Below are 21,086 nucleotides of genomic sequence, written 5' to 3'. Positions count from 1 at the left end.
TTAAAAAAAGTATTTTGCAAAAAGTACAATGTTTTCATGTCTGTTGGGAGGCAAAAACAGCTTCATAAATTTCCTTCCCTTATTTAATAATCGTCTTTTATACCAGATTAATTTATTTTGAAATGATGGGCAACTACAGCTGCAGACCTCAATCTGCAGTACATACCAAGTAATGTTATGACTTTTCTCTGCTTTTTGGGAAAATTTCCAGCATCACTAGTGGCTCTTTGTATGGCTCCCCCAGTGTTATTCCAGGTTTATGGTACTGCACTAAATCAATGAAAAATATGAGAGAACCACGAGAGATCACTTTTAACTGTAACAGGCCATTTAAAATAAAGACACATTGCTCACTCAGAGATGATTAGTGTCACAGGGCATTTTAAGCAGATAATCAAGCAGATACAACACTTGAGCTCACCACAATAGCAACAAGAGATACCTACAAAAATCATGACAGTAGTACCACATACTACAGGTAATTTTACACAGTTATGGCTTAACACTAAATCTTTCCATTTATTTACATTTCTCTCAACTGCAATGTTGATGTGTGATCTGTAAATGTGTGCATTAAGTTTTGACATGTTTGAATGTTTTATAATGGATCTGAATATACTTTATGGTAATAAATGATAAAACAGACTAGTATCCACATATATTTTATACATACATGACACATCTAACTTTTTCTTAACTTCTTCAACATTTCTAGGCTACAAGGTTTGTCTGCGAGTTTTCTCAAACTGTCACAAATCTCCAAAAAAATGTTCCAATATGTTTACTCATAAAAATCAGCCCAAGACAAGCACGATGGCTCACACCTACAATCCCAGCACATTGGAAGACCAAGGTAGGGGATCACGAAGTCAAGAGATCAAGACCATCCTGGCCAACACGGTGAAACCCCGACTCTATTAAAAATACAAAAATTAGCTGGGTGTGGTGGCACACGCCTGTAGTCCTAGCTACTCGGTAGGGCCGAGGCAGGAGAATCTCTTAAACCTGGGAGGCGGAGGTTGCAGTGAGCCAAGATGGTGCCACTGCACTCCAGCCTGGCGACAGAGCAAGACTCCGTCTCAAAAACAAAACAAACAAAAAAAATCAGCCAGGCCAGGCACAGTGGCTCATACCTGTAACCCTAGCACTTTGGGAGGCCAAGGTGGGCGTATCACCTGAGGTCAGGAGTTTGAGACCAGCCTGACCAACATGGAGAAACCCCATCTTTACTAAAAACACAAAATTGGCTAGGTGTGGTGGCACATGCCTGTAATCCCAGCTACTTGGGAGGTGAGGCAGGAGAATCGCTTGAACCTGGGAGGTGGAGATTGCAGTGAGCCGAGATCGCACCATTACACTCTAGCCTGGGCAACAAGACGGAAACTCCATCTCAAAAAAAAAAATCAGCCCATAAGTGGACCTGCGCAATTCATAGCCATGTTGTTCACTTGTCAACTGTATTATGAAAGCTTAAGTGCCAGGAGAAGTTATATTCTTCTCTCCTCCAGTTTCCAATCTCTACACAGAGAATCATAGCCAAGTCCTCATTTTAGTATAGGGGCAAGAGCTCCTCATTTGGAAATGTGTATCCTAGACTTCTGATCCATAGAGCATGAACTCACTCAACATACAACAGATTTTAAGCGTTCTTATTCTTAATCCTTTAGAAAAACATCAAATCCTATTGCTCTCTAAAAAGAGATATTTAACGTTACAAGAAACTTAAGAAGATCAGGGTAGCTATCTCCTTCAAGCAAGAATGTATCTAAAAATACTGATATCCATATTATGATCTCCTGAAAATGCCTAGAAGCAATAAGCACAACTAACACCAGTATCTTGGTCTCTAATAGTAATCCCCAGTTAAAAAAAAAAAAACTAGGCTCCTAGGACAAATGGCTGATTCCAGGACTGAGGCAGAATAAATACACAATAAGATCTTATTGCTTGGCCAGAAAGTAAAGAACTGCCTAGGGGATAAAACTGGAGGCATGTCATAAGGAGAAAGGAGAAAGGAGACAGAAGCAAGCTTAAAGGAAATCCCCATGGCAAAATCTGAGACAACTGGGGCACAAAAATAATTGAGAGATAACAATGACTACTCACAGACCACTAAAAAAAATAAGAATTCATACATTCATACAGAGAACATGAGAAAATACCTGGTCCCAATTGTTAAACATGGCAGAAGTGCTAAAGCAGGGGAAAAAAATTACCAATTTCCAACATCAAAGTACAGAATGGTTCAGGCAAGAACCACCAATGGATTCTAAATCTGGGAGGAAACACTGATGAGGAGTGGGATATCTGCATGGTCTCAAAGTATCTCCCCACAGACTGCTTATCGGGTGTGAGGGGAAAAAAAATAGTTGACTATACAGTGGAAAAATCAGACAATGCATTAACTGGGTGATCAAAATTAACATCACCAATGAAGGGTAGATGGAAAGCATGGGGTGTGAGGCAGTGAGATGACAGGGTGAGGTACAGGACAGCAGATCACAGAATGTTTGACCATAAACTCTGCATATTTTCTGAGAGGGGTCCTAAAGGAAGGCCTACATCCTGGCTCAGGTTGAGGGTGGGTCAAAGTTCACGGGGCTGGAAAAAGGAGAGAGAAGCTTAAACAAGCTTTGGCTAACAAGCATTTTGTTCCGACTGACAATTCAGAACAGGCAGTTCAGCCCACTGCTTATGAAGAGGAGAAAGGGAATTTGGAGGATCTGTTTCTGACCTTGTCATAGGTAAACAGAAAGAGGCGGGGAATTCAGCTGTGAATCTTATCTAAGTAATATGGGGGAAAAGTGGGTCCTTGCAGTAAGCCCCTTCCCAAAACACAAAAGGGTGAAGGGATGTCTTAACCTTCAGGCAAAATTCAACATTATCAATGTCAAGTATAGAGAATATCTAATGTATACTAAAACAGGGAAAGTAGGAAGTCTAAAGAGTTCATGGTGGTTAGAACACGTTTTCTAATAACTTTACAGCTGTGATTGCTTTCCTACAAATGTGGTTTAATTTCTAAACATTTCCACAGTAGTAGGCTGCCAAATTATAAACAGTGCTTTTTATGTCTGACTTGTACTAATCACAGTTAAACAATGCATTTTTAAAGACAAAGATACCTGAGAGGAAAAAATCATGTTTATAAAATAAGAAAAAAATAGACCACACATGGCTTTTATTTATAAGCCGTGCCCCATGCTATTTAAAACCAAGGGATTAAGGACTCTCAGGACTAGAAACTAGTTCTATGTATAACAGAGTTTGCTTGTATGATAATATTGCAACACTTTTGCTTTATAGAAGATAATAAATACTACATGATATACTGAAAGTATAAATTATTAGTGACATAAAAAGAAAATTATTTTTATTCAAACAAGATGCTTAAAACACCAATACTAGAGGATTTCTTTTTTTCTCAGACAGAATCTGACTCTGTCACCCAGGCTGGAGTGCAGTGGTGCCATCTCAGCTCACTGCAACCTCAGCCTGCCAGGTTCAAGCAATTCTCCTGCCTCAGCCTCCCAAGTAGCTGGGATTATAGGTGCCTGCCATCACACTTGGCTTAATTTTTGTATCTTTAGTAAAGATGGGTTTTAACTATGTTGGCCAGGCTGGTCTCGATCTTCTGTTCTCAAGTGATCTGCCCGCCTCGACCTCCCCAAATGCTGGGATTATAGGCATGAGCCACGACCTGTGGCAGAGAATTTCTTTTGTAAAAAAGAGTAAGGTTCGGTCACCAAGCCCAATACCCACGGAAAGCAACATTCTCAACCAGGCAGGCATGAAGTCTTAATGCCCTAAGGTATCCTTTACATGGAATGAATGACCTTTTTCATGCATTGAGAATGCACTAATGATGTGCCATTGTTAGAAAAATTGAGAAATAGTCATGGAGACCCACAATTAGTCTAAGCAGTTAAATCTCCAACTGGAATTAGGAACAGTCTAACATTAAACTCACCTCAAAGGTTAGAATTGCACAGAACTATTTTCATAGAGAATAGGTTTAGTCTAGCCCATACTACTAAGCAACAAATGTTTATGAGTAAATCAATACAAAGCTTAGCGGTCAAAAGAAGATAATAGAAGGGACAGGGCAATGGAAAAAAAATTCAACAGACATGGATTCAAGTCTTCCATTCCTGGTTCTTCCATTTACTAATGACATGGGCTTTAAAGACTGAAAAAAAGGAAGAAGATTTACCCAATATAAACTCCAATTTCTTTATCTATAAGAGGAGTTACACTTCGCTGGTCACTAGTACTCTCTAACATTCTCAAATTCTGTGACAGGTAGGAAAGGACAATGTATTTCAAGAGCTTTAACAGAATATTTCAAATCATCTAATCTCCATAAATCACCAAGAAGTCCCAAAAATTCCAGGCGTTTTATATCCAAAGACATCTTCAAGACTGTGCACTCAGCACTGCTTCATCACATGATTTAGTATTTATTAACCAAAAAATGGTTATCCATCAACAAATGCATACCAATAAGTGCTTTGGACTCTTGGCATTTGGTGATCTAATATTCTCAGTTTTAACTACTTACGAATGATCTCAAAACAGCCCCAGAATGTAACAATTTGTAATTCTGCAGATAATGCATACTAAGGCTGCACAAGCAAATCACTTGATATCATGTCTAGCCTCCCTCAAGTAAACTACTCAGCATCTTTGTTCTCATCTATGTGACAGCTTGTGAAGTAACGGCTGATTCCTCCCTCAATTTTTAAAATTGAGCTGAAGAAAGCCAGATGCCAGTGAGAGAATAAATGAAAATAGAGATGATTAAGAAACTGATGTTCTTGGCCAAAAAAAAAATGGTTTTTAGGTAAATGAAACTAATCACAATTAAATGTTATAGTGGTATTGAGGACCCATGAAGCCCCAAGACACAGCTCTTGTGAATGTCCAAGAACTTGAGTCAAGTGCTCATGCAGTGGTGCCCAAGCCTAGCTGAGCATTGGATTAATCTTTTAAAAAACACACGTTCCCGGGTGCCATGTCATACGTCAAAACCTACTGAATCCAAATGCCCATCTGGGCAGAAATTCTCACGCCATCAATTCAACTGAAGTTTGGGAACCAACTATCACAAAACTGAGGGTGCTTAGCAAGGCAACAGCTCCATAAAGTTCATCAATACCTTAAAATTGCCACTATTTCTTTTACTGTTTAAAAAGAATTATCTATTCCCTTTTTCAAAGTAAAATCTTTTGGTAAATATTGTAGCAGCATTTGAACAGAAGAAGACTCCTCTTTATTCTTTTCATTATGATGGAATCTTTCATTCTTGAAATTTTACGCTTCCTACATCAAATTTTTGCCCTTGTTCACCCCTCAGAGCTGATGTCTGTTCTAAATTCCATCCAGCTACTTAAATAAACACTCTAATACTTTTGTAGGTAGTGAATAGATTTAAATACTACAAATGTTAATGGCACACGATAAGAGAAAAAGTAAAATAAGGTTAACATACAGTTAACAAGCAAGAAACTCACAAAACAGGCCTCTAGTTATAAATTCAATATGCTATCTACACAAAATATATAAGTGATGATTATATAAGTGAGCATGATCTGTTAAATTTCTTAGAAAGAAGTTTCATACGATCATGTCTTCAAAATTAAATATATTCATCATACCATAATTTGGTTGGTCTGGCTGTGCAGTTTGAGCAACTAGATCTTTGTTATGACGCAGAAACAGTATTGTGTTTCTCAGAGTAAGTGCATGATCAAAGTATCTCTGTGCTTCTCCTTCACCAGTGCTCTGAACCTAAACCAAGAGAAAATAGATTTTGCAACAAAAATACCACTTTCATGCCATTCACGCTAATAATCATATGATAGAGATATTAAGGCATTATTCCAAAGTAGTAAATCAAAAATTTGCCCAGGCAATACTGAAACAAGTTATTAACCTCAGTCTTGGTTGAGTTTCCAATTTTACTACGTCTATGAAGATGACAGAAGTTACTTCAACTACAACTAACAATTTTAGTAACTGAATAATGCTAAGGTATAGCATTATATGTCACGTGTCCCATACACAATTCAAATCAAGTGCTTAAACAAACTGTAAAACCCATATTCTGCTCCATCTACAAAAGTACTCCAATCCAAGATCACCAGTTTTACCTATAATTCCCATCATTTTGCTCACAATTCTGTATTACCAGTTACAAGGGGCATTGGAGTCTGTGATTCAACATAGCTGTTCACCATTGCTGAACACACAGCTTAAATTCACTCAACAAAGACTTACTAAGAGCCTTCTATGGATTATGACCTCCCTAGGAGATAAGGATAGAGCAATGAACAAAACCCTTGCCTTCACTGGCCTTATAGTTAAATGCATGCTTTTCTGAGTAAGTCACCTGTTTAATATGTAGAGACACATATATCCCAGAAACAACACAGAAAATGGAATGATAGGTCCACCAGGGGAAAATAGCTAAATTAGATTTGCATAAATTTTTAAAAAATCAATCTTAATCAAGATCAAACTACTTAAAAAATAGCTTTTGCATCGGTGAAGTGTAAGAAAAAAAGAAAAAAAAAAAGCTAAGAATTCATTTTAAAAACTAAGCCTCAGACTGAAAGGCTTTCCAAAGAACGACTTTGTGATGAAAAAGAACATAGATTTATGAGTGAGTAAAAGTGAAGACGTGATCTTGCAATTTGCTACATTTGATAAAAGACTAGTTGAGGTGAAAACAAGATAAAAATCAGGAAACCAGAAGTTGAAATGTGCAGTAACATAGTAAAAAATTTATTAGTAAAAGATAATATACAACAAGAAATTGGGTTAACACATAAAAAAGCATGAAGAAATAAATGGCAGTATAAAGGTAAAAGAGACCAATTAATAGCAAAGGATTATCTCATACACGTTTCTGCACTAAGAGTAAAAATCCTACAGAGGAGGAGCAGTGAAAAATGTTACGGTCTTTTTTTTAAGATATAAAGGAGTTATAGAATCATCACAAATTCTCTATACAACACATTTAATATACAGAGTTCATCACTAAAGCACAAAAGGCACCAAAATTATTAGTCAAGGAACAGATTAGGCACACACACTATTTGAATACAAAGAGGACAGAATAAAATATCCAAAGAATGAAAAATACCAATAAAGGGCAATCAGATTTATTTAGAGCTAAGGAAAACTAAGGCTATACTCACGGGGAAAAAGGTGGTTAAGAGCAAATATGGCTGAAGTCTTCAAGATGCTAAAAGGGATAGTGAGAGCGGACATAAATATGATACCCAGGGACATTGTTCCAGATTCAAGGTAAATGGAACAAAAACGTCAAATCAAACTGCTTAAGAGGTGATCTTAGTGAGTAATATCAGAAAAAAACTGAAAGGCTATTTTAGAAAAATTTCAACTTAAAAAATTACAGACTAAAATTTCTATACCCCATTTCTTCATTATATCAAATTATGTTAAGAGTTAGATGAGGTAGACATATCACTTTAAAAATCACAAAATCAATTCACCCATTCAATATGTTTAAGTCTAAATAACTGTCAGAGTATTAAGTTGGGGAATGAGGCAGGAATGAGCAAGAATACACCAAAAGCCCATCAAATCAATACTGCATAACTGACATTTTGCCAAGCAAGAAAAGGTTCCAAATGCCCTAATACCCCCTAACATGCAATCTAGATTTACCTTTTCTAGTTCTATTAGAAAGCTGTCCAGAGACTCATCTGAGAGTTTGCCTACTTCAAACATTGTGACTGCATGACTTTTCAAGTTCTGAAAAAAAGAAACAAAATATTAAAGTTCTACTTCTACCTTTTTAGGCTAAGCATAATATCTAATATTTATATTATACTTTCAAATATATTTAAACTTAAGGATGTGGGGGGTGAGGGGCTAATTCTTCCAATTACAAAAGGACCCTCCTTGAAAGTTATTATACTCCTCTAAGTCAGTTGTGCTTCAGGAATAAATGTAGTACTTTAAAAAAGACATAAAAGCATCATTTTATATCTAATATTTACATTAAATGCCTTCATATTTAAACAAGAAATGGACTTACTGGTGAAAGATTTCCCATCATTAAGAAGGCAGTAAGAGTGGAGTCAAACAGGAACGCAATGCGCTTTGTATGTCCTGTAGACAGACTCAGGCTGCTCACGCTGGCTGTGTCAGCTGAAAAACACCGTAATTTAAAATCAAGTAAAGGGAAATTATTCTTTGCTTACCATTTGGAGTGAGAAAGTATTTCATTTCAGCTTTATTTGATAACCAGAAAGTACGTAATTTTAAAAAGGAACTAATAATATAGTCATAAGAGGTTCCAGTCACACCTATTTTGAAGCACAAAGAATATTAAAAAGCATGAAACCCTAGGCCTTTGTCCACTATGCTGTGTTTCCCTTTGGGCTTAGTCTCACTATTCTCTTGGACTGAAATGGCTTTCCTTCCCTGACCAGCTGGCAGGCTCTTCTTCATTCGTAGCTCAGTAACATCTTCTCTGTGAAAGCTTCCCAAACCTCTCTAGGCAATTAAGGGTCTCTTCCTCTTTGCACCCTACAAGCATCTTAATTGGTGCCCACGTTGCTGTAAATTTTTTGGTCACACTTCCTTCTCTCTCCTTAGACTTAATTCTTAGAAGGGAGACACCATATTCTTATCAATTGTATACACCTAGGACTTAGCACAATACCCAAAACACAGTGAAACACTCAAAGACTGCATATTGAATAAGTAAAATCAAACAAAACTAGAAGATAACTCTAAGAGTGTATGTTTGGACATGTGCCATACCTACTGACAGACTCTACATTAAACTGAGTCACTGCTAACCTGGATCTTCTTGACTATTTGTATCAGTGTCAGTTGCCGATGAAGCTTCTTGTACAGGACTCCTACTTTCCCCTCCATCCCATGACAAGAGCATCTTCTGCGGATCTAAGGTACTCCTATTAATGAAGAATACATTTGCTTTTTAAAAATCATATAAATGAACTTATATTAAAACATCTACTGAAGTCAAGACTTAAATTATGAACAATCCATCTAAATCCAGTCTTAAATTCAAGCCCAAAAAGACACAGCCCCAAAACGCTCTGCCTACATACAACAAGGGTTCTTAACTAAGACCCATGGATAGGCTTTGGGAAACTCAAGATCCCTTCAAGATTTTATGTAAAATATTTTATTTGCTTTTTTTCTGGGAAAAGGCTTCTTAGTTTTCATCAAATTCCAAAAAAGATCCGTAACGCACACAAGATTAAAAATCACTAATACATAGGGCTCAGGGCTCACCTCAACTGACAGGTTGAATAAATAAAATTTCTGGGCCAGGTGCAGTGGCTTACACCTGTAATCCCAACACTCTGGGAGGCCAAGGCAGGCAGATTAGTTGAGGCCAGGAGTTTGAGACAAACCTGGCCAACATGGTAAAATCCCATCTCTACCAGAAATGCAAAAAATCGGCTAGGCATGGTGGCGCACTCCTATAGTACCAGCTACTCAGGAGGCTGAGGCATGAAAATCGCTTGAAACTGGGAGGTGGAAGTTGCAATGAGCCAAGATCACACTGCTGCACTCCAGCATGGGCGATAGAGTGAGACTTTGTCTCAATCAATAAATAAATTCCTGTATATAAAATTAAATGTTTTTTCAAAAGTTAACTCTAATATCTCATACTGAATAAATAAGTTACTTTAATCTGTTTACGGATGGAACATTCTTCCATGATGAATGAAGTTGATCCAAATTTATTACTTGTCCCTTTTTATGGGCAAAGCCCAATCGGCAATACATTGAAACAGCATTCTGAAAGGAATATATAGGAAACTAATTAGCATTTAAAATGAACTAGACATCAGAATATTTGTAGAGAAAAAAATAGTGTAATAGATTAACTCTCAAACATCTTCATCCCATAACTAGAAACTATTTTCAGCAGATCTGCTCCTCCTTTAAGGTCTTCATAAATGTATAGGAGGGAAAGTTTCCAACTCTCTGGCCTTGCCCTCCCTACATCTACCCTCAATGAAGCAGGAGTTGCTGCTTTAATGGACCTCACTACAAGATACTGTCTAGGTTGCTTCTTGCAGCACACAGAAGCATGAGTGCTCTCTTTTCAGTCCATACGTTCAAATCCCGATTCAGGGCCCCTCATCCTGCTCTTTCCTGGCTTTGCAAGTGCCCCTTTACTGTGCATGCTCCTTCAGACAGCTAACAAGAATCTCAATGCCTTCGTTTCTCAGTAGTTCATCAAGATAAAAACCTACTAGTAAAATCCATTCAGTAATAACGTCACAAGTAAAACAGTATAAAAATCACATACCTTAACCAGGGATAAGTCAATCTCAAGGACATTTGCAAGCTAGAAGATAAAATTAAAGTATTTTTACATTCTTAGAAGTAACAGCACATTACATAGTTGTAATAGACCAATGTAATCATAATTAGCAAAATTGTAAATTATGAATAATTAGAACACTGAATAAATTTTGAATTCAGATGTTTCTTCTTTCCCTAAGATCCTTATAGTACAAATCCAGGTAGTGACTATAACAATTTAAGATTCCTTATTCTTTAATTTTGTCTCATTTAAAATTCCTGGATAGATCAATATAGTCTACAATACTTTAGTATAAAAAGTCATATAAAAAGTTGACTAAATTATAAATTATTAACTTAAATTTTAATATACATTTATAAAAATTAACTTAAGAATAGTGACATTTAAGTATAATGGTATGATCTCCCCACATGAAGATTTTAAAAGCATATTACCATATTAAATAATTCTGCTTATTTTACTCAAACTTACAATCTTGAGATTATATTTTCATGAGATGATGTCAAACTTACCTCTGCAACATTTGTGTGCTCATCTATTGAAACAAATATCTTATAGAGTAGAGTTTCAAAATAATCACCTTGCACTCGATTCATTACAAAACCTTCAAGAGGAGGAACTAAAACAGAAGAGACTTTTCTCAGGGATACAATTTTATAAAACAAGAAAGTATAATTATATATCTAATTTAAAAAAGAAACCTCCAATTTAGGGACTGAATGAATACAGCTTTTGATTTATTTTATCCACTCCATAGCAAGTTTTCTGAAACTCTCAAAGTTAAGGCCTCATACAACAGTATCTACACAGAGAAAACTCTGAAGGTAGATATGAAATCCATAAAAGAGTTCATTTAATTCACCATGGAACTCTCAGAGTTACTGAGACAGGTAACTCAGAAATGCTGGATGACATGGACTTGGTAGAAGGGTGAGGGAACAGGGGCTGCTTCAGAATGGGGGAGCCTGCAAAGGGTTTCTGATATGCATGTTTTTGATGCCTCATAGGCAGCAGGGGTGAGTGGGCCAAAGCTGAAAAGCAAAAAAACACAAGAAAGAGTTGCTATGCTATACAAAAACCAGGTGGATGCAAAGTATTGGCTATCTCCCCATCATCCTTACTCCATCCTAAAAAGGGAAATTCATTTGGACGACTGCCACAATTACCGGGAGTCACTGGGCTAACTTGTTCTTTGGGGCTTTCTATTCTGGTATCCTCCCCAGTGGGCCACAGTGGCAACAGGGTGAAGAAGTTCTTTAGCACAGAGGGCAGCCCAACTATCTCTCTCCACCTGAATGTCCATTCATACTCATTTCTATCTCTTTGGTCCAAATGCTCTAATCTTAAGTGCTATGCCCAGCCAATAATGAAGAAGCTCTATGCTTTCCTTTGACAATCTCTCCTGTGCATAATTTACCTTGAAAATATCCTGAGGAAGAGGAATGCCTAAGCCATATAGCATTTGTGTATCCTTATGTCCCCTGGCCCTAATATCATCTAATTGTACCTAAAAACTTAAATTATTCCTAACAGTGGAAAATAAGACAAAATTCAAATGGTCAAAATTAAGATACTGAAAAACTACAATGTACATACATTTGAAGACAGGTTATTCACTTTATAGGTCTGGCTCATGTCATTTTCTAATTTAGTACTACCTACATTTCTAGTCATCTAGGTACTTTTAATGATCAATGGTTTCTTTTTAGAAATATTTTAGAAATCCCATCTTTGACAACATTAATTATTTCCCTACACTATTAACTATGTAAATAATAGCAAACATTTATTGAATGCTTACTAAGTGCTAGACTATTACCAAATACTTTATACATAGATAGATATATATGTTTTCATTAAATCCTCCTAACCCCATGAGCTATATGGTAGTATAATAAGCCCTGTTTTTAAATTTATTTATTTATTTATTTAGGAAACAGGGTCTCACCCTGTCAGCCAGGCTGCAGTGCAGTGGGGTGATCGTGGCTTACTGCAGCTTTGACCTCAGGCACACGCTAACACGCATGACTAATTATTTTTATTTTTATTTTTGTAGAGAAGCGGTCCCTTTATAATGCCCAGGCTGGTCTCGAACTCCTGGAGACTCAAGCAATCCTACTGCCCTGGCTTCCCAAAGTACTGGGATTAGAGGTGTGAGCCACTGTGCTTGGTCAGATACCCTCTATTTTGAGAGACCAAGAAACCAAGGATCTATGAGATTAGAAATTTCCCTAGGCCTTAATTTATATCTAAGCAAAAAGAATAAGGTGACTCTATTTAAAGAAATTTGGTATAGTCTCTAATGCATATTAAATTTTTTTTAAAAGTCTAGAGTACACCATCTGTGTAAAAATACCACACACAAAGAATATATACATATATGGTGCTTCTAGAAAGAAGCAGAAGAAACTTAACAGTGGCTTCTGAAAGAGAAATTGGGTGGCTAGGCACAGAAGTGGAAGGGAGACTTTTTTAATAGCCCTTTGTAAATTTAGAATTTTGTATCATAATTATTGCCTACTGAAAAATGTTAATAAAATTTTTTTAATTATGAAAAATGGTAAGATTCCTAAAAAAAACTAAAAATAGAACTATCACATGACCCAGTAACCCCACTTCTGGATATACATCCAAAGGAACTGAAATCGGTGTGTCAAAGGGATATCTGCATTTCCATGGTCACTGCAGCATAAGTCACAATAGCCAAGACATGGAAACAACCTAAGTGTCCATCAACAGATGAATGGATTAAAATGTAGCATATACACACAATGGAATACTACTCAGTCACAAAAAACGGAGAAATCCTGTCATTTGCAACAACATCAATAATACTGGTGGAAATTACGCTAAGTGAAATAAGCCAGGCACAGAAAGGCAAATACTGCATGGTCTCACTTATATGTGGAGCCTAATAAAGTTGAACTCACAGAAGCAGAGAGTAGGAAGATGACTAACAGAGGCTGCAGGGATAGAGAAGGAGGGAATGGGGAGTTGCTGATCAAAGGGTACAGTTTCAGACAGAGGAATGGGCAGCTGTTAAGTAAAGGATATAAAGGTTCAGATAGACAAAATCAGTTTTGAGATTTATTGCACACTACAGTAAGTGTAGTCAATATTAATGTATTAAGTATTTCAAAATAAGAGAGTAAACTTCAGTTGTCTCACCATTAAAAAAAATGACAGGTAAGTGAGGTAATGAATATGTCAATTAGCTTGATTTAATCATGTCATATTGTATACACAGATCAAAACATCACATTGTACCTCATAAATGCACATAACTATTATATATAATATATATAATATGTAACATGTTATATATTATATATATTATAATATGTATGTATACACACACACACACATATATATAAATGTCTTGGAATAGCCAAGAAAGTTACTAAAAAAAGACTTACAAAGAAAGTTTAGCCATAACTAATATTAAAAGTTTCTTTAAGTTACTATAATCAAAACAATATTGTAGGCTGGGCATAGTGGCTCATGCCCGTAACCCCAGCACTTTGGGAGGCCGAGGCAGGCAGATCACTTGAGGTCAAGGAGTTAAAAACTAGCCTGGCCAACATGGTGAAACACCATCTCTACTAAAAACACAAAAATTAGCCGGGCGCAGTGGCAGGCACCTGTACTCCCAGCTACTTGGGAGGCTGAGGCCAGAGAATCTCTTGAACCTGGGAGGTAGAGGTTGCAGTGCACCAAGATCACACCACTGCACTCCAGCTTGGGCAACAAAGCAGGACAGCATCTCAGAGGAATTAAAACACACACACACACATACACACACAAAAACACTGTACTAGCAGAAGAAAAAGGTGTATCGAAATTAGATCCAATATAGAGTAGAATTTAGTGTACAAGAGAAGTTATGCCTCCATTCAGCAGTAATGAGTTTTTGAAAAAATAGCGCTAGCATTGTCCAAATGCTATTGGTTATTCAAAGAGAAGAAAAATAAGCTGAATCCTTATTCCACATCAAATATGAAAATAAGTTCTAACAAACTACATATTTAAATATATATATAACAAAAGTTCTCAAGAATTTTTAGACTATTTCTATATTCTACAGGTATTCAAGCATAACAGAATTCAGGAAGCTATAAAAGATAGATACACAAAATACAGTTAGAAAATGTGATGAATAATGAAATAAATATATTTTATTTAATAACAGAGCCTTTCATGATTACTCCCTTAAAAGTATTTCTGTCCCCCATTTATATTTGTATCACCAACCATAGTGCTTGTTTCTTTTGTTGTCAAAGCGTATCTGAAATGCCTCTTTTGAAATCACCTTCAGGTATCATTTGTACTGAATTTGATGGTTTCCAAATTGTCAAACTGTTTTTATGTGTTTATTCTGATTTGGGGAATAGCCAAAGAGGTAACATGGTGACAAGGGTAAGTTCAGCAATTATCATTCCATGGGTCTGTTTGTTTGTACCACCAAAAACCAGCAGTTACTAAGTGAAGTATGGTAGAACACATCAATGTAATGGAGCAGCCATCCATCTGGCCCTTCTCTGTCTGCTTTTTTCAAATGAATTTAGTTTAGCCATAACTAATATTAAAAAGTTACTCTAATGTGAGTCAGTATTCAAACTGTCAGTCAAATTGGACTGAAATTAACTAGTCAAAGACTAATCTTTATTTTTTTTTTTGAGACGGAATCTCAATCTGTCGCCCAGGCTGGGGTGCAATGGTGTGGTCACGGCTCACTGCAACCTATGCCTCTGCGGTTCTATCGATTCTCCTGCCTCAGACTCCGAAGTAGCTGGGATTACAGGTGCCTGCTACCACGCCCAGCTAATTTTTGTATTTTTAGTAGAGACAGGGTTTTACCATGTTGGCCAGGCTGGTCTCGAACTCCTGACCTCGTGATCCGACCACCTCCACCTCCCAAAGTGCTGGGATTACAGGCGTAAGCCACCATGCCTGGCCAACTAATCTTCCTATTAATAGGTGGATCTCAAATGAGTCAACTCAGTTTATCTGATGAGAGTAGCAACTAAAGTAATGCTTTCATATTTTCCAACTGGGACAGGAAACCACTACCACCTCTGTCTTCAGAAATAATTTCCTTTTCAAAATCTTTCTAATTTTAAAACTAGTATTTGTTATAGCATCAACTATACAAACCCAAATTACTATTTCCTATACTTTTCAACATGCCTTTCCAAGCTTAAAATAGGATTCAGCAGGGCATGGTGGCCCACACCTGTAATCCCAGCACTTTGGGAGGCCGAGGCAGCAGATCACTTGACGTCAGGAGTTCAAGACTGGCCTGGCCAAAATGGTGAAAGCTCATCTCTACAGGTTTCGTCAGTAGAATAAATTAGCTAGGTGCGGTGGCGGGCAGCTACAATCTCAGCTACTCGGGAGGCTGAGGCAGGAGAATCGCTTGAATCCAGGAGGCAGAGGTTGCAGTGAGCCAAATCATGCCACTACATTCCAGTGTGGGCAACAGAGCTAGACTCTGTTTCAAAAAAAAAAGAATTAACATATGCACGAGGTTTAAAATGTGCTATTAAAGAATCACAAACACACGCCAACCCAAAGGTCTGGACACACTAGAGCATGACAGCTTGTCAAGATTTAACACTGATATAAGGAAGTATTTCTGCAATAAGTTCTATTACCACTAATTTGTTAACATTAAGGTCATTCTCTGAAATTTTTTGACACTGTGTATTTGATTATACAAATATTAAATATCAAAGTATGATAAAACACAAGAACAACAGCTAAAAGATATGCCACAAGTCATACTTGTAACATATAACCTGAATATAATAAGTGCTTATATAAATTGGTAAGAAATCTAACCTGTTGAAAAAAAAGCACCACTCTGTGTTGAAGGATACTGAACATATCAGCACCATAGTGGCGAAAAACTGGAAACAATCTAAATAACCAGCAACACAAAATGGTTTAATAAATTGATACATCCATAAAGTGTAGCACAAAACAAGGCTCTTAGTATTGGTTTACTCGGAGAAGTGGGTAAAAGAGCAAGGGAAAAGGAAATAAATAGACAAAAAGACCACAGAAACATGAAAAAATAATGTACCAGTATGTTAAGTGAAAATGAGAACATACAATTGTATGGTATTACTGAATACTACACACTGAACAAGGATTAAAAGGCAACACAAATTTATAAAAATATTGATTTGATTTGGGATTGTTAGAATTTTACCTTGGGTTTCTATCATTTTAATATAGTGTGTACACCAAACACAAAACTGAGAATAAGGAATTTAAGTAAAACCACTGTACTGTGTTAAAATGTAATGAAGAAAAAATGTTTTTCTTGAAATATCCTAACATTAAGATCCTAGAATGGATGATACACAGTGCTTAGCACCTGATATCCATTCAAAAAATAGTGAAAAATGTTAGCACAGCCTTACCTGCTATACAACTGTCATCAGATATTGGTACATCCAGATATATAAATCCTTTGTTATACAAACCTAAAAAAGCAAAAGTACCTTGTTTTAGACGGAATGCTACACAACAGTAATTGAAAAAAAAACTGATTCCTGGCTTTCTCTAAAGATTCTTACAAATGAATGCTATGTGACGAAGGAAAAAGTAAAATAGAAGAGAAAAAGAATTATAATTAAGTTTTTAAATCTCGGTTTCCTGCATATGCTCAAAAGTACAAAATTTTTCTTACTATTCGGTTGCATAAATTTCTAATGTATGTGACTAATGATAGCCACACTGGAAAACAAAAGACTAAGGTCACATTTCAAACAATAACATGTCTTAGAAAATAGCACTATTTGTACCTACTTGATAAGTAATTGCTAGTAATTATTGATGGTTTAAAACAAGTTTTTATGTTGACAAAAGACCATTTCTACTAACCACTTACTATGTACTACATTGTAATCTAGTGATCCAGAGAGCTGAGGGCCTGAATCGATGATCTTATCAATAGCGCATTTCTCAGGCAAAGTGCATATCTAAGAAAAGCAAAATATTTTTAATTAAATTCTGTCCAAATTAACTAATTCATAAGTCTCCTGAAATTTATTTATGTTGAAACCAGTGATTACATGTCATTAGCTCAATGAACTACATATTTATCACTCTAGAATTCAAACAAAACACTATGCACAGAGCCATCAATTAAGGTGCCAAAATATGCAACATACCAACAGAACATAGAGAACAAACTTACTGTAATTACCAATATTCACTGGTTAGTATATTTGTTGCTTGTCATTGAATTGGAATTAGATCCATTTACTACTTCAGAGTCTCTCTAATCAGAAGTTTAGTCAAACTCCACATGAATATTGTCAGTAACAGGAAAGTTCATTAGCTTATTATAATACAGTTTGAGAGCTCCACTAGGAGGTACTTTAGACTGAAGTAAAATTTCGAAGCCTTCCACTCATCATATTTAATATGTCCTCTGGAGAAAATTAAACGCAAACTAAAAAGAAGGCCACACACTCACTTACACTGCTTCAGCTGCACATAAATACAACCTGGTCTCCAGGTCCCTTCATTACTCCACTCCTTTCCTCTAAATCAACATCCCTTCCAAGATGTGGTCTGACCACTAGGAATATCAACTCTCTTGATCTTGACACTATCGCCCATAAAAGCACCTGTCACTTCAGTACAACAGTTCTTTGCAGTGATTAAGAGTATAAGGTTCCATGGCAAACTGCCAAAAAATCCTGGACCTTTACTACTGCTAAGACTTGAGCTGTTACTCAACTGTTCTGTGCTAACTTTCCTCATCTGTGAAATGGGGGTGCAAATAATACATACCTCTGGGGTTGTTATGAGAATTAAGTAAGACAATGTAAAAAGCACTTGCAAAAGAGCATGGCACATCTAGCACACAGAAGGTATTTAAAAGTATTAGCCAGTATTATTGTTGTTGGTAGCTGTAGCATCATATGCTACTTTACATGAAGCTTCTATCTAATTAACACCCCCAGATAATTGAATTTGAACCAAGTCAAGTCTCCCTCACCATTACAGAGTATCTCAGAAATTCACCAATATTCTAGTCTACTAAGATCATTTTAAATTTAATTTTCTTCAGGAAAACAAAATGTTACTTTTTTTAAAATTATAAGCTATAATTAAAAATTATAAAATAAATTTAAAAAATAAAAATTATATGTTTAACTTTTAAAGATTTCTACCTTGATGTCATCTTCTGTGATATATCCAGCCTGCACCACCCACCATGCCTCTATGGCAATTTCCACTGGCTTTATTGGTAGAAGATCACGGGCTGTTTTCCTTCTGAAGAATTTCTGCAATGGTACAAACACTTGAGAATTTGCAATCTAAAATTATCACTTTCTTCTTTCATCAATCATAAGACAGTTTCTAACAGACTAAATAAATATCTTCTTAAACCTTCATGTTTAAAAATCTTAACAATTCTAGATAATATACTGAATGAAGACAGTCATTCTTAAATTGTCTCAAAATAAATTATTTCAAAACACTAATTGTTAAATCCAGATTTAATTCCAGAAACTCAAGTGAAACCCAAACAGTATGAAATGCACTTGAAAATGTGAACACTTATTTCACCTGTTAACTCTACAAGTAAAATGAGCAAATAAAAAGACCAAGAGAACAAAAATAATTTTTAAAAATGAATGTTTTATGTATTAAAAATTTTAAATAATCATTTAAGCTATAACCTAGAGAACACTGAGGAGTTATTTTGGTATTGTTTCTGTATTAAGTACATTTTATTTGGTCAAAGAAATACAATTCATTATTTCTACCGCTTGAAAAAACTAATCAAACTGTGTGATGAAGCCAAAACAATGAAACAGAAAGGGAAAGTACTAACTTACTTTTGATGATCTACACTGATTCATAAGATCAATATACTGGTTTCTTCCTATGCCAAGAAGCCTTAGACCTGAAAAAGAGTCTTTCCTTTAAAAACATTTAATATCACAAGTGATTTGAGGAAAAAGCCTAGCTTATGTTCATCTTTCAATTACTAATCAAATATCAGTAACAAATTAAAAGGAAGTCTTCAAACAAAACATAACAGAAAGCTAAACTTTGGGAGAGTTGAATTCAAGCTGACACTTCCAACAAATAAAAACATTTTTGAAAAGCAGAAGTCCTGCCAATTTCAGGAAGTCAAAATGTAATTCTCAGTGAAAGCTTCTTAAACAACAGAATTATGACACATTCAAAATATACACTTTGTCAAAATAAGCAACATAAAACAGCAGCAAATTAAGTCGGTAAAAACTGTATGCCACGCTGCAAAAATACTGTGCAGAGTTTTCCTCCCACATTTAATACACACACACCCAAGTATCAGAAAGAACTTCATTCCCTGGAAATACATAGATTAGTCCTATTTTTTTGATTCTACCACTCTCAAATATTTCTCTCTTAGACATTTAATCTTACGTTTGTGTCCTGTATCATCTGATAAAATTCCCACTAATAATGTTGCTTACTGTTCTCATTTTCCACATATTTCAGGTTAAAAACATACAATATTAACAGATGACAGGATGCATGCACAAAGACACAACCTAAACATTACCTTCTTCAGCATAATAAATACTTACAGTCAGCAGCAGTAAAATTGGGCAATGAATCATAACTTTTCTCACTGTTCATGATGTCCTTTAAAAAAGAAAAAGATTTTAAATTTGAAATCTAAAATGTCCTTAAATAAAAATGTGCATAAATACAATATTTCTAGAGCAAATAAGAATAACAATGATTATTACAGGAAGCAGTGAGATCATAGCTTGGCAACCTAGAGCATGCATGCCACCCTGTGGCACTTCCCACATGTTCCCAACCTAGTAATTAAAGGACAGATTTTCAGGTATGGGTTTCTCACAAGGCTCTCTACAACTCCCAGACAGCTGCCCTGTAACCATTGCCCTGTGGAACCAATGTTAGTAATGGCACTATTAGAGCTCAGGGTTCCAGCCTCTCCACACTTCACACCTGATCCTAGATCCCCACCGTGAAAGAAAGCCAAATAATGAGCCACAGCTCCATTAACACGCATCCAAAACAGATGCACTACCAATAAACATTGTAACCACTTTAGTGGTCTTGGATCCTACAAGTCCCAATCTGTAGAAGACTTAAACTTAATATACAGCTTTTTCTACCCCAAGCAGTTTCTCCAATAGCAAACCCACTGCTTGCTGTGGGGATAAGGCCCATTTTCAACCCAGGAGCTATACCTAATGACATAAGAACAGGAACCAGAATGCAGCAACTATGTAGATGTAACTGAAATGAAAGCTGGTAAATGAAACAAAAACTCCACCTATTTTAGCTCCCAAACTTGTGGACTACACTAGAAAAATAAAGAGACAGCAGTAACTATTCTACTTCCTGATGAGCTGCCATCTTCATTATGCTACCCTGGTTCTTCATTATGCTACCTGGGCTATCAGGCCTCTTGCTTTTTTCTAGTATTTCCTCCAAAAGAGGAACACGGGAAGCATGGGACTGCAGAAGTGCCCATGAAGGAGGGGCTTCTGGAGACAAGCAAAGGGAGTGAGCAGTAAGGGACACATCGTAACAGGGCTAACCTCATGTTACCACAGGTTCCCAACACCTTCAGTTCTAGGCTCCTCTCTGCTCTTCAACTGGCCAGTGAGCCCCAAACAGGAGCACTCAAACACAATTAAGGAGCAAATGAACACTAAATGAATACTGTCAATCTTTCATAAAG

At 36.3% G+C, this 21,086-nt stretch overlaps 1 protein-coding gene across 3 annotated transcripts in view; it reads right to left on the bottom strand.

Annotated features, from left to right (window-relative positions):
* FAM91A1 (family with sequence similarity 91 member A1) overlaps positions 1-21,086 on the bottom strand; it is a 48,412-nt gene that overhangs the window by 20,263 nt on the left and 7,063 nt on the right. For 2 of the 3 annotated variants that reach the window (XM_012451604.3, XM_012451606.3), the window contains exons 4-15: positions 19,954-20,011; positions 19,213-19,280; positions 18,541-18,654; positions 17,247-17,337; positions 16,777-16,839; positions 10,861-10,967; positions 10,331-10,369; positions 9,701-9,813; positions 8,839-8,954; positions 8,069-8,181; positions 7,696-7,782; positions 5,658-5,790 (exon numbers count right to left, since the gene is read on the bottom strand). In XM_012451604.3, the coding sequence (XP_012307027.1) occupies positions 5,658-5,790; positions 7,696-7,782; positions 8,069-8,181; positions 8,839-8,954; positions 9,701-9,813; positions 10,331-10,369; positions 10,861-10,967; positions 16,777-16,839; positions 17,247-17,337; positions 18,541-18,654; positions 19,213-19,280; positions 19,954-20,011 (1,102 nt within the window). The remainder of the gene's footprint in view (positions 1-5,657; positions 5,791-7,695; positions 7,783-8,068; positions 8,182-8,838; positions 8,955-9,700; positions 9,814-10,330; positions 10,370-10,860; positions 10,968-16,776; positions 16,840-17,246; positions 17,338-18,540; positions 18,655-19,212; positions 19,281-19,953; positions 20,012-21,086) is intronic. The other variant, XM_012451605.3, reaches the window with a different exon arrangement.

This window comes from Aotus nancymaae, unplaced genomic scaffold (genome assembly GCF_030222135.1).
Source record: "Aotus nancymaae isolate 86718 unplaced genomic scaffold, 86718_ANA_hifiasm-v0.15.2.pri h1tg000036l, whole genome shotgun sequence".
NCBI lineage: Eukaryota > Metazoa > Chordata > Mammalia > Primates > Aotidae > Aotus > Aotus nancymaae.
This window is presented reverse-complemented; position numbering and strand designations above follow the sequence as displayed.